The sequence below is a fragment of the Polyodon spathula genome, chromosome 55 (genome assembly GCF_017654505.1).
Source record: "Polyodon spathula isolate WHYD16114869_AA chromosome 55, ASM1765450v1, whole genome shotgun sequence".
Taxonomy (NCBI): domain Eukaryota; kingdom Metazoa; phylum Chordata; class Actinopteri; order Acipenseriformes; family Polyodontidae; genus Polyodon; species Polyodon spathula.
Genome location: NC_054588.1, coordinates 1,255,767 through 1,278,399, shown reverse-complemented (window position 1 = coordinate 1,278,399; position 22,633 = coordinate 1,255,767). Strand labels below are relative to the sequence as shown.

Genomic DNA, 22,633 nt, shown 5'->3' with positions numbered 1-22,633 from the left:
CAAACGCTGAAGCTGGTTTTACAGAAAATAAATAAATAGAACAAAAGTTTATTTTTTATTTTTTATCGTCGTACAAAATTATGATACTCTTATGTCATACACTGTTTTAATTGTGAGTCTGTTTCACGAAAGACGTTAAACGTTTACATACAACATAGAAATACAATATATGCAAATTGATTTAAAACACTAAGAGAAAAGGGAAACGTACCACGCATGATAAAATACACGTGACTTTTTAGAAGTTGTTTAAAATGCCTAATTAAAGCACAAAGTCTAACACTTTTCCACACGAGTGCCTACTGTTTCTATGTCAGCGATTACTGAGTGGAAATTGATATTCTCACACCCTGAGGTTTTCATGCAGACAGGTATATAAAGGAAATAAATGACAAATCTCGAGGTGTTTTAAGACATTGGCACACGGCCCTGTTCCCTCCTGTGAATCGTGTGAAATAACGGAGTATCCAGGAACTTTTGACAAGTCAAAGTTAAGAAAATATATATTTTTTTTTAACAATGCATTTAAACATGTACAGCAATCTTACAATGCAATCCTCACTGAAAACACAAAGGCAATACACATCCGAATACTTTTAAATAAGGTTGTTATAATTCTGTTTTCTGTGGCAAACAGCTCTGCTACAATTGAAAAAGACATAAACAAACAAACAACTAAATTAATCGTGTAATAACAGTTTTTCTATTAGAAAAGAGAGAGAGAGAGAGAGAGAGAGAGAGAGAGAGAGAGCCTTGCGTTTGCCCCCCCTCTCTCTTCACCCCCACCCCCTTTCTCTTTCTCTACACAGTATCGTTGAGAAATGTGTGAGAGACAGCAGGGGGGGGGAGTGTACCGAACCAAAGAGCTTTCCATTTTTCCCCTTCGTAATGTATTTAATTCAACTGAAACGTAATCATGACGTGCCCCATTGCTAATCTCTTCGGTCGCTGTAGTGCTGTGAGTACTAATGTTACTTTTTCATTGCAATTTTAAAAAAAAAAAAAACCAAAAAAACCAAAACAAAACAAACAAACAAACAGATTTTTCATTTAACTAATATGTATCTAATTTCGACTAACACCCGGAGGGCTTGTTTCTTTTCGCGTTTGCGTTTCTTTCTTTACATTCCTTCGTCCTTTTCAGTTTTATTTAGCCTTTTCTACAGCTATCTATAGCCGGCGGTTTTATTATTGTGCAGACACGCACACGCACACGCACACGCACACGCACACGCTTTTCCTTCTTTTCGTTTGTAAAAGTAGTAGCAGGGTGAGATAAGAGAGGGTAGAGGCACTAGAGCTGGAGATACAATTGCACAATCCCAAAACTCCGGCGGAAGGAACATTAATTACACATCTGAAGCAGAGATATTTTACTTCAAGGTTCCGAAGACAAGAAAGATATCCAGAACCGGAGAACTTGATTCTGAAGAAAAAAAAAGGCTGAACTTTTTCAGGGGGGGCTAAAATGAATGGTGTGCATTTATTCAGCTAGTACGTGGGCATTCGTCTTTGCATTATTATTATTATTATTATTAATAATATTTTATATATTATATTTCAAAATGGTTATTTTTTTTTTTTGCCCTCGAAATTCGACTATAGCGTTTTGAACATTTGACGAACGGAAAACGTGTATTTTTAAAGCGCTTTCTATAGGGAATTTAGCACGGTAGTTTTTGCAGCAAGTGACCTAACACAACCTATATATTTACCCTACCCGCACTCTCGCTCGGTCGCTTTGTAGTGGTATTATATTCAGCTTTACAGAATACCCCGTGTAGTCGTGCAAGGGAATTGTGTATATTTGCTAAATTACCCTTTTTAACACTGGCGGGTATTTTGTGACCACACGGCTTGCTTGTTCTTGCTCTAGCGACGCAGAGGGAGAGGGAGATAGGGTAACAAGTAGATAACGGGATTCAAAATGAGGGCCATCATGCCACATTTCTGTAATCTTTTTTTTTTCTGAACGAGAAACGGGGTATAGCACAAAGCATTTGGCGTAACGTTGGCGCATTGAACAAACTGTTTGACGTACGGAATGCACTTGACAATTATATATATATATATATATATATATATATATATATATATATAATATATTTTTTTTTTTTACACGCTTTGACATTTTGTAGGGCACTTAAAAAAAACAAAAAAAAAAAAAAAAAAAAAAAAAAAAAAAAGGTGGAGTTTTTGGTTTTTCTTGAATTCAAAAACATGTCTGCTTAATTCTATGTAAGTTGGTCCATTAACCCAAAAAAAAAAAAAAAAAAGTTAATATTTTTCGATTTCACTGTTGAAATTTGACTTATTTCCTGTGACGTGTAATTGTGTAAAAGTTCCAATGAAATGGGCTGTACAATTAAGGTGAAGGATTAGAATGCCCCTTTATTTTGCTTGTCTGGTTCAGCAGACATGAAATGTTTGAAGAGATATAATAATAATATTTATATAGCACCTTTCACAGTGGACCACCATCACAAAGTGCTTTACAGAGGCAGGCTGTGAACTGCGCATTATATGCAGAGTCACTTGCAATAGGAGATTGATTTAACATCTCATCTGCAGGATGGAGCACAAGGAGGTAAAGTGACTAATTTGGTGGTAGAAGTGGGATTTGAACCAATAACTTTCTGGTTACAAACACTGGACTTTTACCACTGGACCACACTGCCACTTTGTTTAAAACCACACACAATGTCAACCCAGGTTTTCCTGGACGTTTAAATCTGCTACAATAATGATTTCAGTGGTAGCCCTTTTCCATTTCTAATCCCGTTTTTAAAGATTTCAGAACTGGAACAATTTGAGTCCTGTACTACTGTGCTGTATCCTTGTTTTATTGTGTAGCAGGTGTGCACATTTATCAAAACCGCTGAAAACTCTTTTCAGAGTTACAGAGATTTGACACTTCCAAACAGCCTCCTTTCCCAAGAAATTTGGAACTCTGAGGTTCTGCTGTAGTTGCATGTCACGTTCGTTTAAATAAAGGTGGATGGTTCAAAGAGGTTTTGAAGCTAACGCTGATTGATGTAGAAGTTATGTTTGGACAGCCTATGATTTATATTGCCTCCGCTAAGTGGATGTCAGGTGGGAGAGGGAAAGTTCAGGGAAAGGTGAAACCAGGGAATTAATTCAAGCTGTAGGGAACTGTGCCACACTGTAGCAGCCGTGGCTAAGAGCTGAAACCACGATTTACAACCAGAGACCCCACGCAGCAAGCTCTCCTCCCGTCAGAGGAGGAAAGCTTTTTTTTTTTTTTTTTTAAACTTGCTTGCAGCCGTACAGTGAAACCAAAAAAAAAAAAAAAAAGGGAGCAGTCATTCAAAGATATCTACTAAAGAGGGTGTACATAGACGAGGCTCTAGTTGTCCTTAATTTCCAGTCAAGGGGACATACTGGCAAGGCTGACAGCAGCTAAGAATGCTTTCTTGAAGGGCTTTTTTATTTTTATTTTTTTTACAACTGTAGGGTTATACTATTTCTTCGATATTTTACTTATGGAGAGGTCCACGGCAAGATTACATCAGTCCAGTGTAACTGCATTGATTACATGGTCTACTGCTGTGTTTTTATTAAAGAGCTTATTTTGGGACCAACAATGCTCCTTATATATAGTGTTTACAGTTTGTGCAACAAACGACACACAAAAAATGAAGCCGATGTACGTAAAAGTGTCAGCAATGCCATAATTTACAGACGGTCAAGTTAAACACAGACTGGGCAAACCTGGCCTCCTATTTTCTATTGCAGTAGAAACTAAGTAGGCTCTTGTGCATTGCAGATAAGGCACTCCTTTGCGGATTGTGGGGTAGCAGGTTGTGACCTGTTACATAAGTCATCTTTCTTTATGATATTGATTGGTCTGTACGAATCGTTTCAATTCCTGATTATTCTTGGTCTAGGCTTCCACGTTCAGTTGAAACAAATGCTTATTTTTTGTATTTAATGGAAGGTCTGGAAAACTACCAAGGGAAACAGAGGAACGACTCCAGCAGCTGAATGTTCTAGCTGTCCGCGGAGTTTGCATTCAGAACGAAAGTGAGAAACGAGAGCTCTTGACCGAGTGGAACCGTTACAGATTGGGTCATTTGTATACAAGCGCCATTTCGTGCGAGTTTTTTTATTCTACCGAGTTTAAAAGTGTCATCATTCAAGCCTTGTTTACAGGAGAGCAATAGAACTTCATACGTATGCCGTAGGACTACATGGTTTTATGATGCTATATAGTGTGGTCCCGCCAGCCTTGCCCTATATGCAGTACAGCGAGGCTCTGCCCAGCACACAGCAGGCAATGGCAGGGTATGACACTTCATTGTAACTTTATATATACACAGCAGTTCAAAAAAGCTGAAGCTACATGTTTTATAGCGTTCTGCTGTGTTGTCCTACAAACACTGCACTTTGCATAGGAAGAGAGACTCAGTTTTAGACAATAAAGACATTATATTATAACATATACACATTTACATGCATCTGTTTGCTGTAGTACTGCTGGGTTTTATAGCGAAGGGATTCACTTTCTACTGCAAGAATCCTGCTGTGGGTCTCCCGAGTGGTGCATCCAGTAAAAGCGTTCCACGTGGAGTGCAGGATGTGTCCTATAGTCTGGGGATCGCAGGTTCGAGTCCAGGCTATGTCACAGCTGACCGTGACCGGGAGTTCCTAGGGGGTGGTGCACAATTGGCTGAGTGCTGACCTGGTAGGGAGGGCTTAGGGCTTAGTGCATCTCTCTCTGTCCCTCCTGTTTAAGGGTACAGAACACCCTGCAGAGTTTACAAGAAACACATTTGTTGATAATTAAATGACTGTGATATGGACAATGCAAGAGATATAGCAAAGGCAGAGTCATGTGTTTCTTGGAAACACTGTAGGAGTTTCTGTTACAACCCTTACGGAAATGTCCTATAGGATCCTATAATGGTACTATAGGACATTAATGGACTGAAAAGGATTTAGAGAAATCCTAAAGGATTCTTTTAAAAAAAAATATCCTCCTATAGTACTCCAAAGGGTCTCAATACAGTAGTACTTTAGGACACTCTATAGGACTATAAAGGTTTTAAAAAAATCCTACAAGATATTCTATAGGACTTGACCAGTTTACTATAGGACTTTCTGTAGGTTATTTCTGGAAGGGCTTTGTAAACCAGGATCCTACAGGTTAATGGTATTACTAGAGAATGAATCACTAGTCTAGTTGCTTATGGCCCTTAACATATTGCTATATTTGATTTGGAAAAGCTTTGAGAACCAACTTTAAAAACACCAAAAAAAAAAAAAAAAAAAAGTTCTTTTGGACTCTCAGATAGGATAGTTAGTAGTACTCCTTGTTTTCTCAGCTGGCTGTTGGTAACCAAAGAGCAAAAAGCAAAAACGGTCTTGGAAGATGATATTCATGACCTCTGTAGCAGGGGCAAGCCCACCTTATTTGTTCACAGCCAAGCAGTGTTCATTGTGGGAGGAAGCTGGTATGCGTACTGCCAAACCAGGCTTTTGGGGAATGTCAACAAACTAGGCCCGCTTTCTGAAAAGCTCACTGGCAAGGCAGACCTACGGAGGAATATTCTTAACAGACGCAAGGGAATTATTTATATACCTTTATAGACCTGCCTGCATGAAAATCTCTGGGTGTGAGAATGTCCATTTTGTGTCAGTAATCAGATATAGAAACACTCCTGTGTGAAAATGTTAGACCACTTTTGTGCTGTAATTAGGCATCTTAAACAACTTCTAAAAAGTCATCTGCGTTTTACCATGTGTGGCAGTTTTCTCTGACTATTTTAAATGATTTGGACGTCTATTAAAATCATCAAATAAATGAGCCACTAGTTTGCCTGTTTTGATAGTTTTTCAAGATTTTCAGTTGCAGTGGATTGATTTCATACACGCGGCGAATCAAAACTGCAGAAGCAATAGGGTGCTCTAATAAATTGGCTTACTGCTGCATATCTAGAGAGCTGCTTGACAAAGAATGATGAGTCAGATACATTTAGAAAAGAAGATTGAGACACAATTATATCAGGTAGCTAAAACTGTATTTCAGAATTTTATACCGATATTTGTAACAATCGCAAAGGTGGCCTCAACTACTAATAATGTGTACAGGAATGTACGAGGACTCAGAAGAGAACTTAAATTTGGTTGCTTGGTTTGTTAGATTACTGTAGTCTTGATAATGTCAACTCTGCTTATTGCCCTTAATTTACAGTGCCTTTGAAGTGATGCTAACCAGGTTTGACTGTATATGCACAGCTACAGCCAAACATTTTGCATTAGAATCGTAGGACTGAGACGTAAAATCTATATTAACATAATACAACATAATATAACATAATATAACATAATTAACATCTTGATGTTTGTAACATCGTGTAATCAAAGAAACTACAAAATTATATCGCAAGAAAAAGTCTACCGTTAGCCATAACAGTAGTACAGTAGTATCTCATGTTAGATTTCAAAATGTCCCATTAAAATAAATAAATAAATTTAAAAAATCATTAAGTATATGGGAAAACTGCAAAGCGATGTTTAATTCAATATGTTATCGTGACATTATTCTGCAGGTTTCATTCGACTGCATGACACAAAATGAGTCAATTCGATAGGGGTGGTGCAAAACCTTTGGCCATTGCTGTACTAAAACACTCCCAATGCGGTGCGAGGCATCCAAACGTTTATTTTTTAAACTAGTTTGCTACCCAAGGATATCTCTAAAGTAATCCTTTCGTATGGCTGTGTCTGTGCACATCCACCCCCACTTCCTCACCCATTGGGGGATATGCATAACTGTGGTGGCTATAGGGTTACCAGTGCTTTGGTATTTCTAATAATAGCAGCGCTTCTGTTTCAGAGACAATAGCAGCTGTGCTTCTGTATGAAACAGTGTTTTGTATTTATTAAAGAACCAACATTATACAGTTTTCTGTAGCACAGGCTTCAAAATACACACAGTGTTTGGACTTTCAATCTACATAAAGCACCCTAGCTTTTACACAGTGTTTGGTTTTAATATCTAGTACCAGTGTGTTTTTTTTTTTTTCCCCCTATCTTCTTCCTCTTCCCCGTTGGATCGTGATTGGGGTGCTTTCCCCTGGCAAGACGATGGTTGGCCAGCCTGTGGGCACCAGCTGATGTGATTAGCATTCCCTGGCAAGCGGCCAGTTGGCCCGTGCCCCAGTTGGCAGGGCTGATGGGTGCAGATGGAACGAGAGATGAGGAGGCTTCCGCAGCTCAGTATGAGCGAGAGGGGGAGGGGAGCGGGAGAGAGAAAGCGGGCACTGCCACCCAAAGGGTTGCCTTCGAACAAAGAGCCCAGGTCTGTGTCGCTGCAGATGTTGTTATATTTTCAATTTCTTTTTAATAAACCAGACAGGGCTTGGCAAATTTCCAACACAAATTAAAAATAAATAAATAAATAAACAGCACCACTCACCCAAACAAAACCAGTTTGACAATTCCATTTGTGGCTTTCATTAAAATGACTGATATGTGTTTTACTATGATGCTCTAGCATGGGTCTTAATAATAATTTAATGTACAGATTAATACAATTTTGGCTGGGATCGAGGGTGCTGGAACTAGGGGTTCTCTGGATTGAAGTGCTGTGCACCTGCTTCCATCATATACAGGGTTACGGTTTTGTTCAGTGGCTTTCAGCACCCCCACTTTAAAAATGGTTCCAGTGCCACTGGCCAGGATAACCCCTGCACTTGAGGGAGCACCCTATCTCTTAGGGGGTGAGGAAGGGAGGGAGCAGTTCAGTTTATGTGCCTCACGCCTGCCATGGACTGGAGGGAACACCCTTTATCTTAGGGGGTGAGGAAGGGAGGTAGCAGTTCAGTCCATGCTCAACCAATTGTGCCAAGTAATTTTGTGTTGTTTGTGTGTGGGGATATTTTTAATGTTAATCAGAAATGCCATCTGAAAATAGTACAGGGAAACGCCATGCTTGGGGGTGCCATTGGAAGAAACAGAAGTTGAGTTCTTGCTGTTTTTAATAAAGGTAAAAGGTTTTCTTCACTGGGCTGCGGTCTTGAGTAACACTTGCCAGCTTCTTTTCCTGCCACGGAAAGCCTGTGTGTCAGATGAATGCAAAGCTGGTATGCTATGAATCTGAGGCATTTCGTTGAATGCTGTGAGAAACCGGATGGCTTTGTTAGTTTGTTCTCTCTTCGCTGTTCGGAACAGAAGTTCATTTCACTGGTTTAGTGTTGCTCATTGTATTGAGGTCCTGGCAGGAACTCTGCAGGCTGGTTAATTCACTTGCTCTTCACCTCCTGGTTTGAGTGACTCTGCACTTGGAGGACATCAACCCACATAACAAAACCACCACACAATTCAGCACAGTTGATACTGCAAGCTATCTCTGTCTAGGGCAGGTTTGAGGCATGGAGCTTAAACTGCTCCCTCCCTCACCCCCTAAGAGAAAGGGTGCTCCCTCCAGTCCAGGGCAGGCTTGAGGCATGGAGACTGAACTGCTCCCTCCCTCCCTCACCCCCCTAAGAGAAAGGATGCTCCCTCCAGTCCAGGGCAGGCTTGAGGCATGGAGACTGAACTGCTCCCTCCCTCACCCCCCTAAGAGAAAGGATGCTCCCTCCAGTCCAGGGCAGGCTTGAGGCATGGAGACTGAACTGATCCCTCCCTCACATCCCAAGAGAAAGGGAGCTCCCTCCATTCCAGGACTAGAGGGCACAGTTGGAATTTAATTGGAGAAAGACAGAGGGAAGGACACAGTTCTTCACAGAGAGTGGAGAGGGGATGGAAAAGGATACCTAGTCATGTTGTTGAAGCAGATTCACTGGGATCCTTTAAGACTCAATCAGCTACTAGTAACCGGACAAGCTCAGATTGGCCGACTGACCTCTTGTTCGTAAATGTTCTTCCACTGTAATTAATCTTTATTTGCTTGCAGCTGCTTCTCTCTTTTCCCACTGCCTGCACTTCTCTCCCTGTGAATCTGGGCGGTCTCATTGGCTACACTAGTAGGATGCTTTGCCGTTGTTTCCTCTGGAAGTCTTTAAACAATTAACGCTGACCTCAGGCCAGGCGCTCCGAGGTTTGGGAGCGTTAGTGCAGTCTGCCAGCACTATCGTGTGCTCCCCCCCTTCTCCTCCCTGCCTGTCTCTGTCTCTGCTGGAATTCCCAGTGAAGACAGCCTAGGCCAAAACAGGGGGCTGGGGGTTTGTTAATGTGTACTGTGATATTCAATAGTAACAACATGGCAGTGCATCAAGTATGATAACAGATAGGGACTGTAAACTAAAGTTAAGTGACAAGAATGGGCAAGGGTGTTTTTTGTGTCACGAGTTACTGTTTGCATCTTATTAAACTTCATGGTGAGCTCATGCATGACCCGCTTTTAAAGAGATATAGTAATGCATGTAGTTTTGATACGAACCAGTCACACTGCCAGCGATGCGATGGGGTGACACTGAAGCGATGGTGCCTATTTTTGTCGCGCGACAGCTGAACTGATCGATCAGAGGAGAGTGGTGCAATAGGTAGTGTTGACACTTTATCGGGGGAAAAATCGCATCGCGTCCGGTGTGAATAGGCCTTTGCTGTAAAAAATCTAATACTGCACCAAAAGTAACTATTACTGTACACACAATGCATTAAAAAGCTTCAGCAAAACACAATATGGTCTCATCAAAATCGTTCCCTGTTATTGACACAAGGTTGTTTAAACCATCGAAAGACTATACCTGCCTGGATGCTTTCTGCTGGTATCCTCTTTCTTGCATTTGTGGGCATCTTTTCTTTCCAGAATGTCTAATACAGTTTGCCCTTTGACCTTTTCACTTATCACGTTTTCTTGCTGTGGGACATTTAGACAAAATGAGGCAAAGCAAGCTTAAAATAAGTATGTTCCAATGGCATCTTTATGCTATTGTAATTATCCTTGTTCTACCAATGCCCTGAATACAAAACTAAGTCTAAAAACTAATCTATTCAGCCTAAAACAAAAAAAAATAATTTCAAGGAGTTCTGAACGTCTTTTGAATCACAAAAGGCGCTGACAAAGTTAATACGTTAAGTGGAACACAGAAACAGGGACTAGAGAACACGATTAAAAATGCAGTGTTAGTGTAGAGCAGAAGGAAGGAGACACTTCTTCACACAGAGAGGGGCGAGGGGATGGAATGCGTCTCCTAGCCATGCTGTTGAGATGGAATCGCTGAGATCCTTTAAAAGCGATTCTAACTGACAAAATAATTCCATAACTCTTCCAAACTGTGTTTTCCGTTTCATCGTACCAGCTGTCCTATTCATCGTACCTATTAATTGCCATGCTTTAGCCAGTAACATGCTTTGACCTAGAGGGAAAATGACTATGGAAGCACAAACAGATAACCTGAGAACAAAGCACAGAGAGCCTCCTTTAGTCTATAGTACCTGTTTTAAGATGAAAGCACACATGTGCTATATTGTGCTTTTTTCTAAACTGCACATTTGAGACCTATTCAGCTCAGGGCGTACAAGGAAGCCATTGATGAAATTATTTTTTCTAAGCTTCGTTTGCTTTAAGAGCTAATTTTAAGTTTTAAGAATGGACTGCTCTCATTCGAAAATTGTCTTCTGTACAGATCATCTGAGAAGGGTTTATTTAACAATACCATCCCATTGCAGCTGTTTCAACAAACGTTAAAATTAGACCCGTTCATATCTGAGGTTGATTTTTAGCCTCAGGGTCGACTTGTTGCCGACTGACATCTGCGCCTGCTGAGTTGCTGCTGAGATTCATGGCTGATTATGTGTTTTCCCCCTCTTGTTTCATGTGCTTGTTGTTGTTTTCTGTGGTGCTGTGAGCCAGCTCGTCGTTGGAAATGAGAACTTGTTCTCAATCTGAATGAATAAAGTGTTTGATTGATTGACGATGGTACAGAAGAAGAGAAAGAGTTAGTGCCGTGGTCTCTGAAGATCATCCGGGAACGCTAATATATTTAGCATGCTGTGACGTTGTTCTACCAGTGCAGCTCCGTTCCAGTTCCAGTTTGGGCCAGGCTTTTTCAGGCTGATGTCGAATGGCTTTGACCGTGGTGGAGCTGTAGAGAGTGACTTCCCTGGGAACTGACTGTGCTCCTACAGGAAGGGTGTGCGAGGAAGCGGAACTGCTCTCGCCCATCCTGTCAGTGGAGAACACGTTCTCCACACTGTTTAGAAAACAGACGCACATGTATGTGGTTTTCATTCCAGTGATCTGGTGGTTTGATTGTTAGAATCTGCTCAGGTGCTTTTCAAGTGGAAACTTCAATAAAGGCATGCCCGGTTATCCCCTAGGATTTTAGGATTGAGACATTATAAAAAATAAAAAATAAAAATTACATGAGTTAAAAAAAAAAAAAAAAAAAAAGGATTTAACATCATAAGCAAAGAAACTACAAAACGACATTGCAAGAAGTCTACCAGAAGCTGTATTAATAGTACTGTATTTCATGTTCGATTTCGAAATGCTTCGATTTTTGTCAGTTTTGCGTTAAGTATATGTGTGCAATTCGATATGTTAACGTAACTAGTCAGCGGGTTTTGTTCGACTTTATGAAGCAAAATGTGTTCATTCTGTAGGGCGATGTAAAACGTTTCACCACAGCTGTTTGGGTTTGCATTTCAATTTTTGAAGGGGTGGATGTCAAACAGTTATATTCAGTGTTAAAGTGTTTTACAGGAACCAGAACAAAGGGTCACGGTAGGAAATTAAGTGGAGATAAAGTTAAGACAGAGGGAAGGAGACACTTCTTCACACAGAGAGTGGTGAGGGGATGGAATGGGTTACCTAGTCATGTTGCTGAAGGAGACTCTTCTTCACACAGAGAGTGGTGAGGGGATGGAATGGGTTACCTAGTCATGTTGCTGAAGGAGACTCTTCTTCACACAGAGAGTGGTGAGGGGATGGAATGGGTTACCTAGTCATGTTGCTGAAGGAGACTCTTCTTCACACAGAGAGTGGTGAGGGGATGGAATGGGTTACCTAGTCATGTTACTTAGACAGAATTTGAGACTCGACTGGAGAATATTTCATGATCAATCAGTTGCTAGGAACCAGAGGAGTATAGATGGTCCAAATGGCCTTCTCTCATTTTCTAGTTTTTTGTATTAAGTAAAATGTATTATGAAGCATAGTAGAGATGGGAAACATAGTACAGTTGTACATGCAGAGAGGTCTTACAATCACACATTTACTTGATATGTTCTAACGCGATAGAGGCACCCAATTATATACACACTGAGGCTTTTATAACTTTGCAAAAATGCATCCTTACATTATGTTCTCTACCACCTAATTTACATTCATGCATCTCTACCAACTTGTGGTAGACTCCCATGCACTATAATTTGTGAAGTCAATTGCTTTTTTTGATCATTAGCTAATTAGATTTAAAAGCCAGTTTGGATGAAACAAAAATATATTTGGCAGAACTGATTTGCAGTTATATCTTCTAAATGACCTCAAATGAGTATGCGTTGGACTGATGAGTTTCCCAACTCGAGGCTGTGTGAGTGGGGTTGAAGTGTTCCGATTGTCTCTCGATTGGTTTTCCACATGGAGAAATAAAGGTCACTGTCGATTTCTGAGCCCGTTCTGCTTTTCGTTTCAGAACGAGAATGTTGCTGAGGCTAAAGGCAGTCTAGAAAACGGCATACACCGTCTGCACTGCGTGACACATCTCATCCAATCAGCACGTTGGGTTGGAGCATGTGACCTGGATCTATGCGGTAAGTCATCGCAACCGATCAGATATATTCCATAGTCCTCCACTTGCCCATATCTATATGCCAAGTCATTATACTGGGGAGTTTAGGGTCTCTGACTTGAGCATTCCCAGCCTCCCATCCAGTTCTCCCTGCAAAAGAGGATATGGGAGTAAATTAGCCAGGGTAAGGAAATAAAACCATCTTTACCTCTGTCTTAAGACACTGGAGATAACATAGGTTTATGGATGGTAACGTTGTATTGACCAGCTCTCTAGTCCAAAACTTTTTACTGTGTAATATTCTCGTTTTCGTAAAAACAAACTTAAAACACTCCTTAAATCAATCATTCAATCGAATCCTTTATTTATCCAGATGAGTCAATTGAGAACAAACTCTCGTTTCCAAGGACGACCTGGCAGGAGGCTCACACCATCTCAGCAAATAACATCAAACCCAATAAATAAGAGGTACAAGACATCGTCATAAAACTCAGGAGCAACTTAGCAAACAAGCACAGCTGATATGTAATTCAGGGTCTTAAAATGGTGCTGTTGTTCAGCAACAAGTTATGTATAGATGTATTCAGAAAAAAACAAAAAAAACAGACATCTGTTTCACTGTATTGCCCCCGCAATAGGCAGAACATTGTCTAACCCTATAGAGTCACATTTATTTCTAGATTCGTTTGGCTTCATTTGTGATTATGCTCAGCTAACACCCTGTAAAAATAAGGTAATTAAAGTCTGTCTCAAAATAAATGCGTAACTAAAATGTGGCTGAGACGGTACACACGCTGAATAATCCCAGCCTCTCTATTTCTTGTTCTTTCTTTTCTTCAGAGAATGGAAATTTCTGCATACTCCCCCGACCGCCTCCCTGCTCTCCCTGAGCTCGACGCACTTCACCCTCCCAAACAGCAGGAGGCGCTCTCCCCGGATCAGCCACTTCCCTCTCCTCCGATCATGCAGGACTGCAGCCCTGGGGTGATGTCCCCTGAGGACGGAGAGACACTGGAACCCTTCCCTCCTCACCCAGCTTTCCTCCTGGGGGAACAAGACGAAGACCCAAGCTTGGGCAGCCCTGAACCTGAAGAGATCCTCGCTCTGCGGCTCCACAATTCTTGCCCCATCCTGCCAGGGGTGCAGGAAGGCAGCCCGGCCCCTGCTGCGATTCTAGGCTTTGGCATCCCTTGTTTCAGTCCCAGGGCTCTGGAAGCTGCTATGTCCTTGGGTGGGGACCGGGACCCCAGTTTCGATGACGAGTTGGATCTCCAGCAGTTCTACAACGGCCAGGGGGGTGTGGCAGACTCTGCAGACAGCGAGGGCAACCCCAGGAGGGCACGGAAGTACCCATGCAGGGTGTGTGGGAAGCGCTTTCGCTTCAACAGCATCCTCTCACTACACATGCGCATCCACACAGGAGAGAAGCCCTTTGTTTGCCCCTATTGCGGACACCGTGCGGCCCAGAAGGGCAACCTGAAGATCCATTTAAGGACTCACAGGCCTGACGCTGGGGACAACGTGCCAGGGGATCCAGGAATGGAAGCGAGCGAGGGAAGTGCGATCCTGGTGGAGTTGGTAGAACGAGCCAGCCAGAGAGGACAGAGTCTTACCGAAGCTATTGAAACTCCTCCCCCGGTCCCTCCGGCTGTTCTTTCTCCTCCCTCTCCCTCTCTCCTCACTCTGTCCGGCTTCCGCTGCACGTCCTGCAAGGGGAAGTTCCGTACGGCTGCAGAGCTAGCCCGCCACGTGAGGATCCTGCACAACCCGTACAAGTGCAGCCTCTGCTTCTTCTCTGCTGCCTTGGAGGAAGACCTGGTGGCCCACGTGACAGTGGAACACCTGGCCGGATTAGCAGAACCAGCAGCCATCGAGACGCCCGCGACCACCTCCGCTCCCCAGCCCCCCCTGCCCCCCCTGCCCCCGTCTCCTGCCGTGGTGCCTCCTGCTTTCAAATGCGAGGTGTGCGGCCAGGCCTTCACCCAGTCCTGGTTTCTGAAGGGACACATGCGGAAGCACAAGGATTCCTTGGATCACAAATGCCAAGTCTGTGGAAGAGGCTTCAAGGAACCCTGGTTTTTGAAGAACCACATGAAGGTCCACCTCAACAAGCTGGGGCTCAAAGGGAACATGGCTGGCGGCAGGAGTCAAGGAAAAGGAGACTCCAGGAAGGCAGCCCGGGGGCTCACAGGAGATCAGGCCTACGGAGCCCTCTATTCGGGCCTGCTGCTGGCTGGAGGAAGAGGCAACCAAGAACACAAGGCTTTAAGCAAGCTCCTAGCACCAGGACCCAGCGTTGGAGAAGCTGGGAAAAGCCCCCTTCTGGGTTACCTCAATCTTGCCCAGCAGTCGGAGGGTGGCAGCTGTGTGGAACGTCTCCAAGCAGCTGCCCAGGTGGCAGAGATGGGCGGTGGAAACCATGCGGTGTGGCAGCTGGTAGCCCGGAGCTTAGCAGCAGCTCAGCAGCAAAAGAGCAGCTCGGTGGCAGGAGAAGCAGAGCAGGTCAGGGCTTACCTTGGGGGTCTCCTGGGAGGGGAGTCTTCAGCCCAGCCCCCTTGGGAATGCCCAGATTGCGGGAAGCTCTTCAGAACACTGCACCAGATCGTGGCCCATGCCAGGGTGCATGCCTGGAGGCCACAGAACGGGGGGGAGGGGGCAGCACAGAGGGACAGAGAGGGGTGGGCGCGCCCAGGGTTAGCTTTTGGGCCCCTGGCTGCTCTCAAAGCCAGTGCTCAAGGTTCGAGTCAAGCTGGAGGGAAACTTGGAGCAGCAGGAGGAGAAGGAGCGGGTTGCTATCACCCACCGCTGTCTGCTTTTCAAGGTAAGACCAGTTTCCGTGGCATTGATAAAGACTTTAGGCAGTTTCATTTAGTCTAACTACAAATCAGCATAAGTTATTGTGGTGATAAACTTTTTATTAATTGTTTTCCTTTTTTAATAATTATTAACAATTATATAGGGATATTGGTATTTATATCCTGTGTCTCTGTCCCCAGTTGTCACCAGTGCTTGTGTTACAAGCTGGGTGGCTGTGTTCCCTACAGTAAGGGCACTTTGCTGTGACACAGCAATGCTTTGTTTTTGTTTACACACATTCCTAGTTTTATTAATACAGCAGAACCCTCAGGAAGCTGGTAGCTATCAAGGGCAGATCCGTGTTTGTATTGCTTCTTCCTGACTGAGGCCAAAAGGGGGTGTTTTATAGAACCAGGCTTTAGGTTTTATGTATTATAAATATTTTGCAGCACGTTAACGTATATAGTGTGTTTGCCATGAATTTGTAAAGTTGAGGGAAAACAAAGCCATTTTTTGTTTTAGGATCAGTGGCTTGAAAGCTGGTTCCAGGAGACTGGGAGACCTAGTTTTTGAGGTTGCTGTATCCAGCCCCAAGTCTGGTGTGTCGTGCAGTGGCCTGAAACCAAGTCTCCTGAAACCGAGTTCCAAGCCACTTTGTGGCTTTGTGTTCTCTCAGGTTAAGATTCACCGCACAACTTTTGAAAGTGAGTCACGTGTTCTGATAGTGCTCAGGTCTTCTGTTATCACGTGCTGCTATCTTGTGGTCGCTTGTTGTAACAGCACTGATATGTATGCAGTGAAAGCAGTTGCTTATGGAAATAGCTACACTTGGAATACCTCGAACTGGGTGGGATCATTCAAGCACAACTACAGAAACAACCATTCCCGTTTCTATAGCGCCTTTCATCACGAGGATCCCAGACCGCTACACACACGCACGCACGCAAAATTACAATTAAATCATTCAATTAAAAATGGTCTACAGAGAATTTGATAAAACAGAAATTTTAAAAAATAGGTTTTAATTGTAAAATGAGAAAAAAACTAAGATAAAAAGCTAGTTTAAACTATCTTAGTTTTTTCTAATTTTACAATTAAAACCTATTATATTATATATATACACATATATAATTGGAAAGAATAGAACAACAAAAAAGGCCACTTTCGTACTGTCAAAATATAGGATGTGTTCGCTGGCAGAATGATAGGGGACCAGTGATAGAGGACCGGTGATAGAGGACCAGTGACAACCAGTGAGAGACCAGTGATAGAGAACAGGTGATAGAGGACCGGTGATAGAGGACCAGTGACAACCAGTGAGAGACCAGTGATAGAGAACAGGTGATAGAGGACCGGTGATAGAGGACCAGTGACAACCAGTGAGAGACCAGTGATAGAGAACAGGTGATAGAGGACCGGTGATAGGGTTGCTCCCAGTAATATGGATTGACAGTGTGTGTGGCTCTGATGTACAGGAGAGATATGGATTGACAGTGTGTGTGGCTCTGATGTGCAGGAGAGAACGGGCTCAAAGACAGCAGGCCCAGCCCCGGCCCAACGCAGGGAGAGAGAATCAGAGGTGCTGCTGGAAAGGACTGTCCATACTGCGGCAAGACCTTCCGATCCTCCCACCATCTCAAAGTGCACCTCAGAGTCCACACAGGTGAGCTCAGAGACCACACAGGTGAGCTCAGAGTCCACACAGGTGAGCTCAGAGTCCACACAGGTGAGCTCAGAGTCCACACAGGTGAGCTCAGAGACCACACAGGTGAGCTCAGAGACCACACAGGTGAGCTCAGAGACCACACAGGTGAGCTCAGAGTCCACACAGGTGAGCTCAGAGTCCACACAGGTGAGCTCAGAGTCCACACAGGTGAGCTCAGAGACCACACAGGTGAGCTCAGAGACCACACAGGTGAGCTCAGAGTCCACACAGGTGAGCTCAGAGTCCACACAGGTGAGCTCAGAGACCACACAGGTGAGCTCAAGCTTGGCAGCTTCTTCTGGTTGGTTAATGCTTCTTGCTGGATTGGGATCTGCTCAGATCGGAGAAATAGATCATTGAACACATTTTCAGCTCAGTGACATTTATATACCTTTTATTGCCTATTGATTTTGTACAGGCATTTTTAATGTAATGTTTGTCAGATAGATAACCAGGAATACAACTTGTTGATTTCCGTTCTGATATGGATATACAGCAGTGCGCAGATTTATTAGAACACCCCATCGCTTCTCTTTTTTTGATGTGTTGTGCATGTGAAATCAAGCCACTGGAACGGAAAAACTGGACACATTTTCAAAATAGACACATTAGCGATTGTTTAATTTAATTGATGACGCATGCAATTCATACCACAGCATTTAACTTGTCTGTTCTCATTATCTCATTTCCTAGGGGAAAGACCTTACAAGTGCCCACATTGTGACTACGCTGGCACCCAGTCTGGGTCCCTCAAGTACCATCTCCAGCGGCACCACCATGAGCAGCGCAGTGCCTCTGCCGAGGGGAACGCCTCGGCTCGGGACCTGGGCACCAAGAGGTCCACCTTTGGACGGGCAGATTTCGGGAGCCGAGGGCTAAGTGTGTCATCTGCTGGCAATTTCTCTGGAAAGACCATGTCTCTACAGTGGCCAGGGAAGCCCTCACCTCAGAGGACAACCTCTACACAACCTGAGGACAAGCAGACTGGCCTGGCAGACTTCAGCAAGGTGTTCCAGAGCCTTTCTGAACACAAGGGGGGTTTTCAAGGTTTCCAGGATCTCCAAGCGTTCCGGAATCGCTCAAGAGAAGACCCACAGAGGGGATCTAAAAGGGCCAAGCTTGTCCCTCTACCCAAAGTGTCCAGGAGGAAACCACAGACTACGAACAAGATCCCGGCAGTCACAACCAATGGCAGGGCTGAATTCGAGCCCTTGGACCTGTCCCGAAGGCCCTCACAGGAGACCCCAGATGACGTGACCCTCCATCACTGCCTCTTCTGTCCCTTCACCACTTCTTCTGTTGAGCTGATGGCAATGCACCTGCAAGTCAACCACACTAGCAAGTCGAGGAGGAAAGAGAGGGAGAGGAGCCTAGAAGGGAGCCGGACCCATGACCAGCAGACATCCTGGGCTGGTTATGGCTTGTCCCTGCTTGCTGCACGTGGGTGGAAGCCTGATAAGGAAAGAGAAGAGCAACCGGACAACTCTTCAACTTCAGAGATAGATGTCAGTCAAGGCTCTTCTCGCTTGAGGGATGTTGGTCAAGCGAATAGGATGTTGAGGGAGTTCCCTTTGGAATCTTCTCCTGGGGCTTCCACAGTGGAGGACCTGGAGTTTGGAGGTCTACCAAGAGAAGAATCAGAAGGAGAAGAGGAGGAAGAAGAAGAAGTAGAACACTTTGAAGGAGAAGCAGGGAGGGGAGGTATTGAAAATCATGGAGGAATCGGCAATGTTCAAGCGGACAACATTGTTGAATTTGAGGAGGAAGGAGAAAGTACTGAAGACACAGAAGGGGATATAGGAGAACTAGAGGTGGATGAGGAAGAAGAAGAAGACACACACAGAAAGAAAAAGCAAGATGACAAAGCAGATGATCACAGCACAAATGTGTCTCCTGCAAGGATTGACAGAGAAGAAGCAAGACCCACACTGAAATATGAAAAAGGCCTTCTGGAACAATATGATCTAGAAGATAAGGAAGACCTGGAAGGATCACCAAGACTGGAGACCCAAACAATCGACTACTCCCCCATGATGGTGGAGGAAGCAGGCACCCAAAACAACCAACCTGGTAGCCTTAGCTCTTAACCTGAAGGAACCTTTCCTGAACAAGGCAAAGGACCCCTTGTTCTTCCACAACACAAGTGTTCCAACAGTCTGTGTTGGCCACCAGTAGCCTGTGCTAGACCTTTGTCCCTGCTTCATAAAACTATGTGAGAACAAAGACCTGAAGCCTACATTTTTTGTAGCATAGATCTTTCTGACAAAGGTCTAACTTGAAGCCGAAGAGTAAGCCTTGAAAACAGTATTAAAGACATTCTGAAAATATACAGAACCTCGGAGGAAACATGAGATGGAGATCCTCTTGCATAAAATTATTTTGCTTTGGATAACATCAGAAATGCAGAATAATGTTCCTCAAATCTTTTTTTGAGCGATCAGTATTGTTAGTCGTTCACCTGTAAAATATTCAGTGATGCTAAACTGAAACAGTGTTTTGGAAAAGAGAAGGATGGATTCTCTGAGCTAAGGAAAGCAGGCTTCATTCTGGGTTTGAAGAAGTTTGAATGTTTCTCAAGGTTTTTATCACTTATACTGTGGAGCACACCAAACTGTCTTTTGTCGTTCACACCAAGTGCCAGTATTAGAAGTAAAAAAAAACAAAACCTACCAGACTACTTTCTCTTGAAGTAAATTCGACTGATGTTTAAAAGCTTGGCTGAAAATGCTACAATGAGAAGAACAGACATTTTCTGGAAATATCTGCGTTCGAAATACTTTGGAGAAGGGTTGGAACCTCTGATCCCAACCGCTAGGGTAGTCAATAGTAAAGCACTAACAACTCTTTGGAGACCTAGTAGAAATCTGTAGCTTTTTTTTGTGGAAATAATAATAATAATAATAATAATAATAATGAAGAATGCTGATTGATTAGCTGGAAGTAAAGCACTGTGGGATTTTCTTTTATTTTGTATTTTGAATTTAAATTTCTTTTTTCATTGTACGGCCTAGCCTTTTAAATCCAGGTTCCTCCATTGCCCTTTAGAAGGGAGATTCCTGGATTCTACAAAGCACTGTTTGGACTATGAGAAGGGGAAATTAATGTGTCTTATTTGTTTTGTATGAAAATGCTATCAGACAACAGCAGAATGTCAAAGCCTTTAACAGAACCTCAATCAGGAGAAACCCTTTCAAGGAGATGCTTTAATTATTGAATTTTCCTTCTCGACCTTAAAATAACGCACAGAAACCCAAGTACCCAAAGTGTTGCTGCTATTCTTCAAACAAGAAAATAAAAATCCTTCCAGGGACATAACAAAATAAAACCAGAAGAAAATGGACGAACGAGCGCGGTCCTGTCTCTGCTTGTCCAATTCCTAAATAGCTGATTGATCTAAAAACTAACTCTATCTCCACTTCCAACTGTGTCCTCTGGTCCTGGTGCATAATCCTTTCTGGACCAGGTTGCAGGGGAACAATCGCTAAACACATTGTGCAGCTCCTGGGAATCCCTAGATCTCTTTAAGCGTGTGACAGACAGCTGATGGGTGCAAAGGGATTCCCCGGCACTGCTTAAAAATGTTCAGTAGAAAAGTGTCTTCTACTTGAATTAACGGTTGAGAAAGAAGCTTCGTTGCTAGGACCATCGTCAAAACCATTCCCCTGACCAAATTCTTTTTTACAAGAATGTGCAATCCTTCGGGGGGTTTCTTCTGTTGAGGGTCTGTTGTGAATCGATAAGTACTCCACTACAGAACGGGGACCAGCTGCATAAAAAAAAAAGACATTATTGTCTTTGCACCTTAATCTTTCCAGAGCTAATCATTTCTTGCAAGATGCAGAAAGGGTAAGGGATGGTTCAAATACTTGGATATCCTGGTAAAGGTATTTACAAAACTTGCAAGGACAAGCACCCCTCTTTAGCATTGGAAACTATGAGAGTTTTGCTAGAAAAAACACTTCCAGCTTCCTTTTCTACACCCAGGAACTCGAGAGCGGCTGTCAGCGAGTCATCTCCCTCTGGAGGACAAAGGTCAGCCCTGCAGGGGTCCTCTTCAATTCATTTGGTGCCAGTCAAGCAGGGTCTGCTGTTGTGTGATGAGGAGAAACAGTCTCTGCTGGTTTAAAAGCTCCCAAAATAGACACATTTGAATATATTCTGAGTTCATGATTTTCTTGCCAAAAAAAAAAAAATCCTACGATTTCATATCCTGACATACATTTTTGGTCCAAACTTTCCTTTTCTGATATCAGCAGTCAATTTTATAAATAAAAAAAAAAGAGTTTCATATAAACAATGTAACTCTTGTCAGCAAAGATGTGATCAACAATATTTTGAAGCGTATCGTATATGAAGGATCGATAAAGGCATCATTCAAAATATTTCTACATCATTATAGTAAGTATTTACTGCCCTTCAGTATCACTACAAAAAGATGCTATAAAGTCAAGCTCACCTTCGCTTGTCACTTGAGATCAAATTATTTATTTCACTTATGCTTCCAAATAGGATTTCCCAACAGCAGTTTGAACTCCTGTATCCCTTTCTGTTCTTGATTTCCTATATATGTTGTTTTATGTAACAGGGATCAATAATTTTGGCAAATGCCAAGTGCCTTGTACCGAAGCACTTCCTAGAATGCAGCTTTCGCTCAAGCCAGTCTGCTCTTAGTTTCTTCCTTCCTCCCTCACTGTGAGGGAGGGACACCAGACATACCCTGGTCCCCAGGCATGAGGAGTAATTGCTTGCAAATCTTAGACAGTTGTATCAATCTTCTGACGGGAAAAGTGCCTACCTGTATGTATTTGTGAACCCCCTTCAATTATAGTGCTTGTGCAGACGTCTAAGTCTCTAGCTGTACTGCATCGTTTTGAGTTCCCCAGTTGAGTTATTGTGAGTGATTATCAGGTTTATGAACTGCTTTGTTACTCTATAAGGATGAGACCAGACCACGTTTCAAATCATTTATCAGTTTGAGAGACCCACATTACACATGGAGCGTTATTGTTTAGATGCGATATGTGCTGCTAGTATTAACAGAGATAGGCAATGGATCGGATCAGCTGAACCCCTGGAGAGAGCCCTCAGACTGATTCAACACTGATTCTGGAGGTACTAGAGGCTCTGTGCCGCTTCCATGCCCGGAATTGTACCATATGGGCTCAGGATATGCGTGACTACCGTCTGTTTTTGTTATCTTACTTGCCCCCCCCCCCCCCCCCCCCCCCCCCCCCCCCCCCCCCCCCCCCCCCCCCCCCCCCTTGGTTGAGAACCGCTGTTTTAAGAGAACAAAAAATGACACAACCAATAAGAACATGTACAGAATCATGTAGCTCCATAGAACTCACCAAACGTACTTTTTGCAAATATACGCCTTAGTGTAGAACATGGGATTTAGTCCATCACATTATGAGCCATGAACGAAGCACTG

General features: G+C 43.3%; 1 protein-coding gene across 3 annotated transcripts; it reads left to right on the top strand.

Annotated features, from left to right (window-relative positions):
• The first annotated feature begins 859 nt into the window (after positions 1-859).
• LOC121307356 (zinc finger protein 536-like) lies at positions 860-22,396 on the top strand. 3 transcript variants are annotated; one of them, XM_041239549.1, is made up of 6 exons: positions 860-958; positions 12,606-12,723; positions 13,075-13,169; positions 13,542-15,522; positions 17,014-17,160; positions 17,896-22,396. In XM_041239549.1, the coding sequence occupies exons 4-6, from the start codon at positions 13,545-13,547 to the stop codon at positions 19,287-19,289; spliced, it is 3,519 nt and encodes a 1,172-aa protein (XP_041095483.1). In that variant the 5' UTR covers positions 860-958; positions 12,606-12,723; positions 13,075-13,169; positions 13,542-13,544; the 3' UTR covers positions 19,290-22,396. The 3 variants fall into 3 exon arrangements, with proteins under 3 accessions (XP_041095483.1, XP_041095484.1, XP_041095485.1); XM_041239550.1 differs by lacking the exon at positions 13,075-13,169; XM_041239551.1 differs by lacking the exon at positions 17,014-17,160.
• The last annotated feature ends 237 nt before the right edge of the window (positions 22,397-22,633 follow it).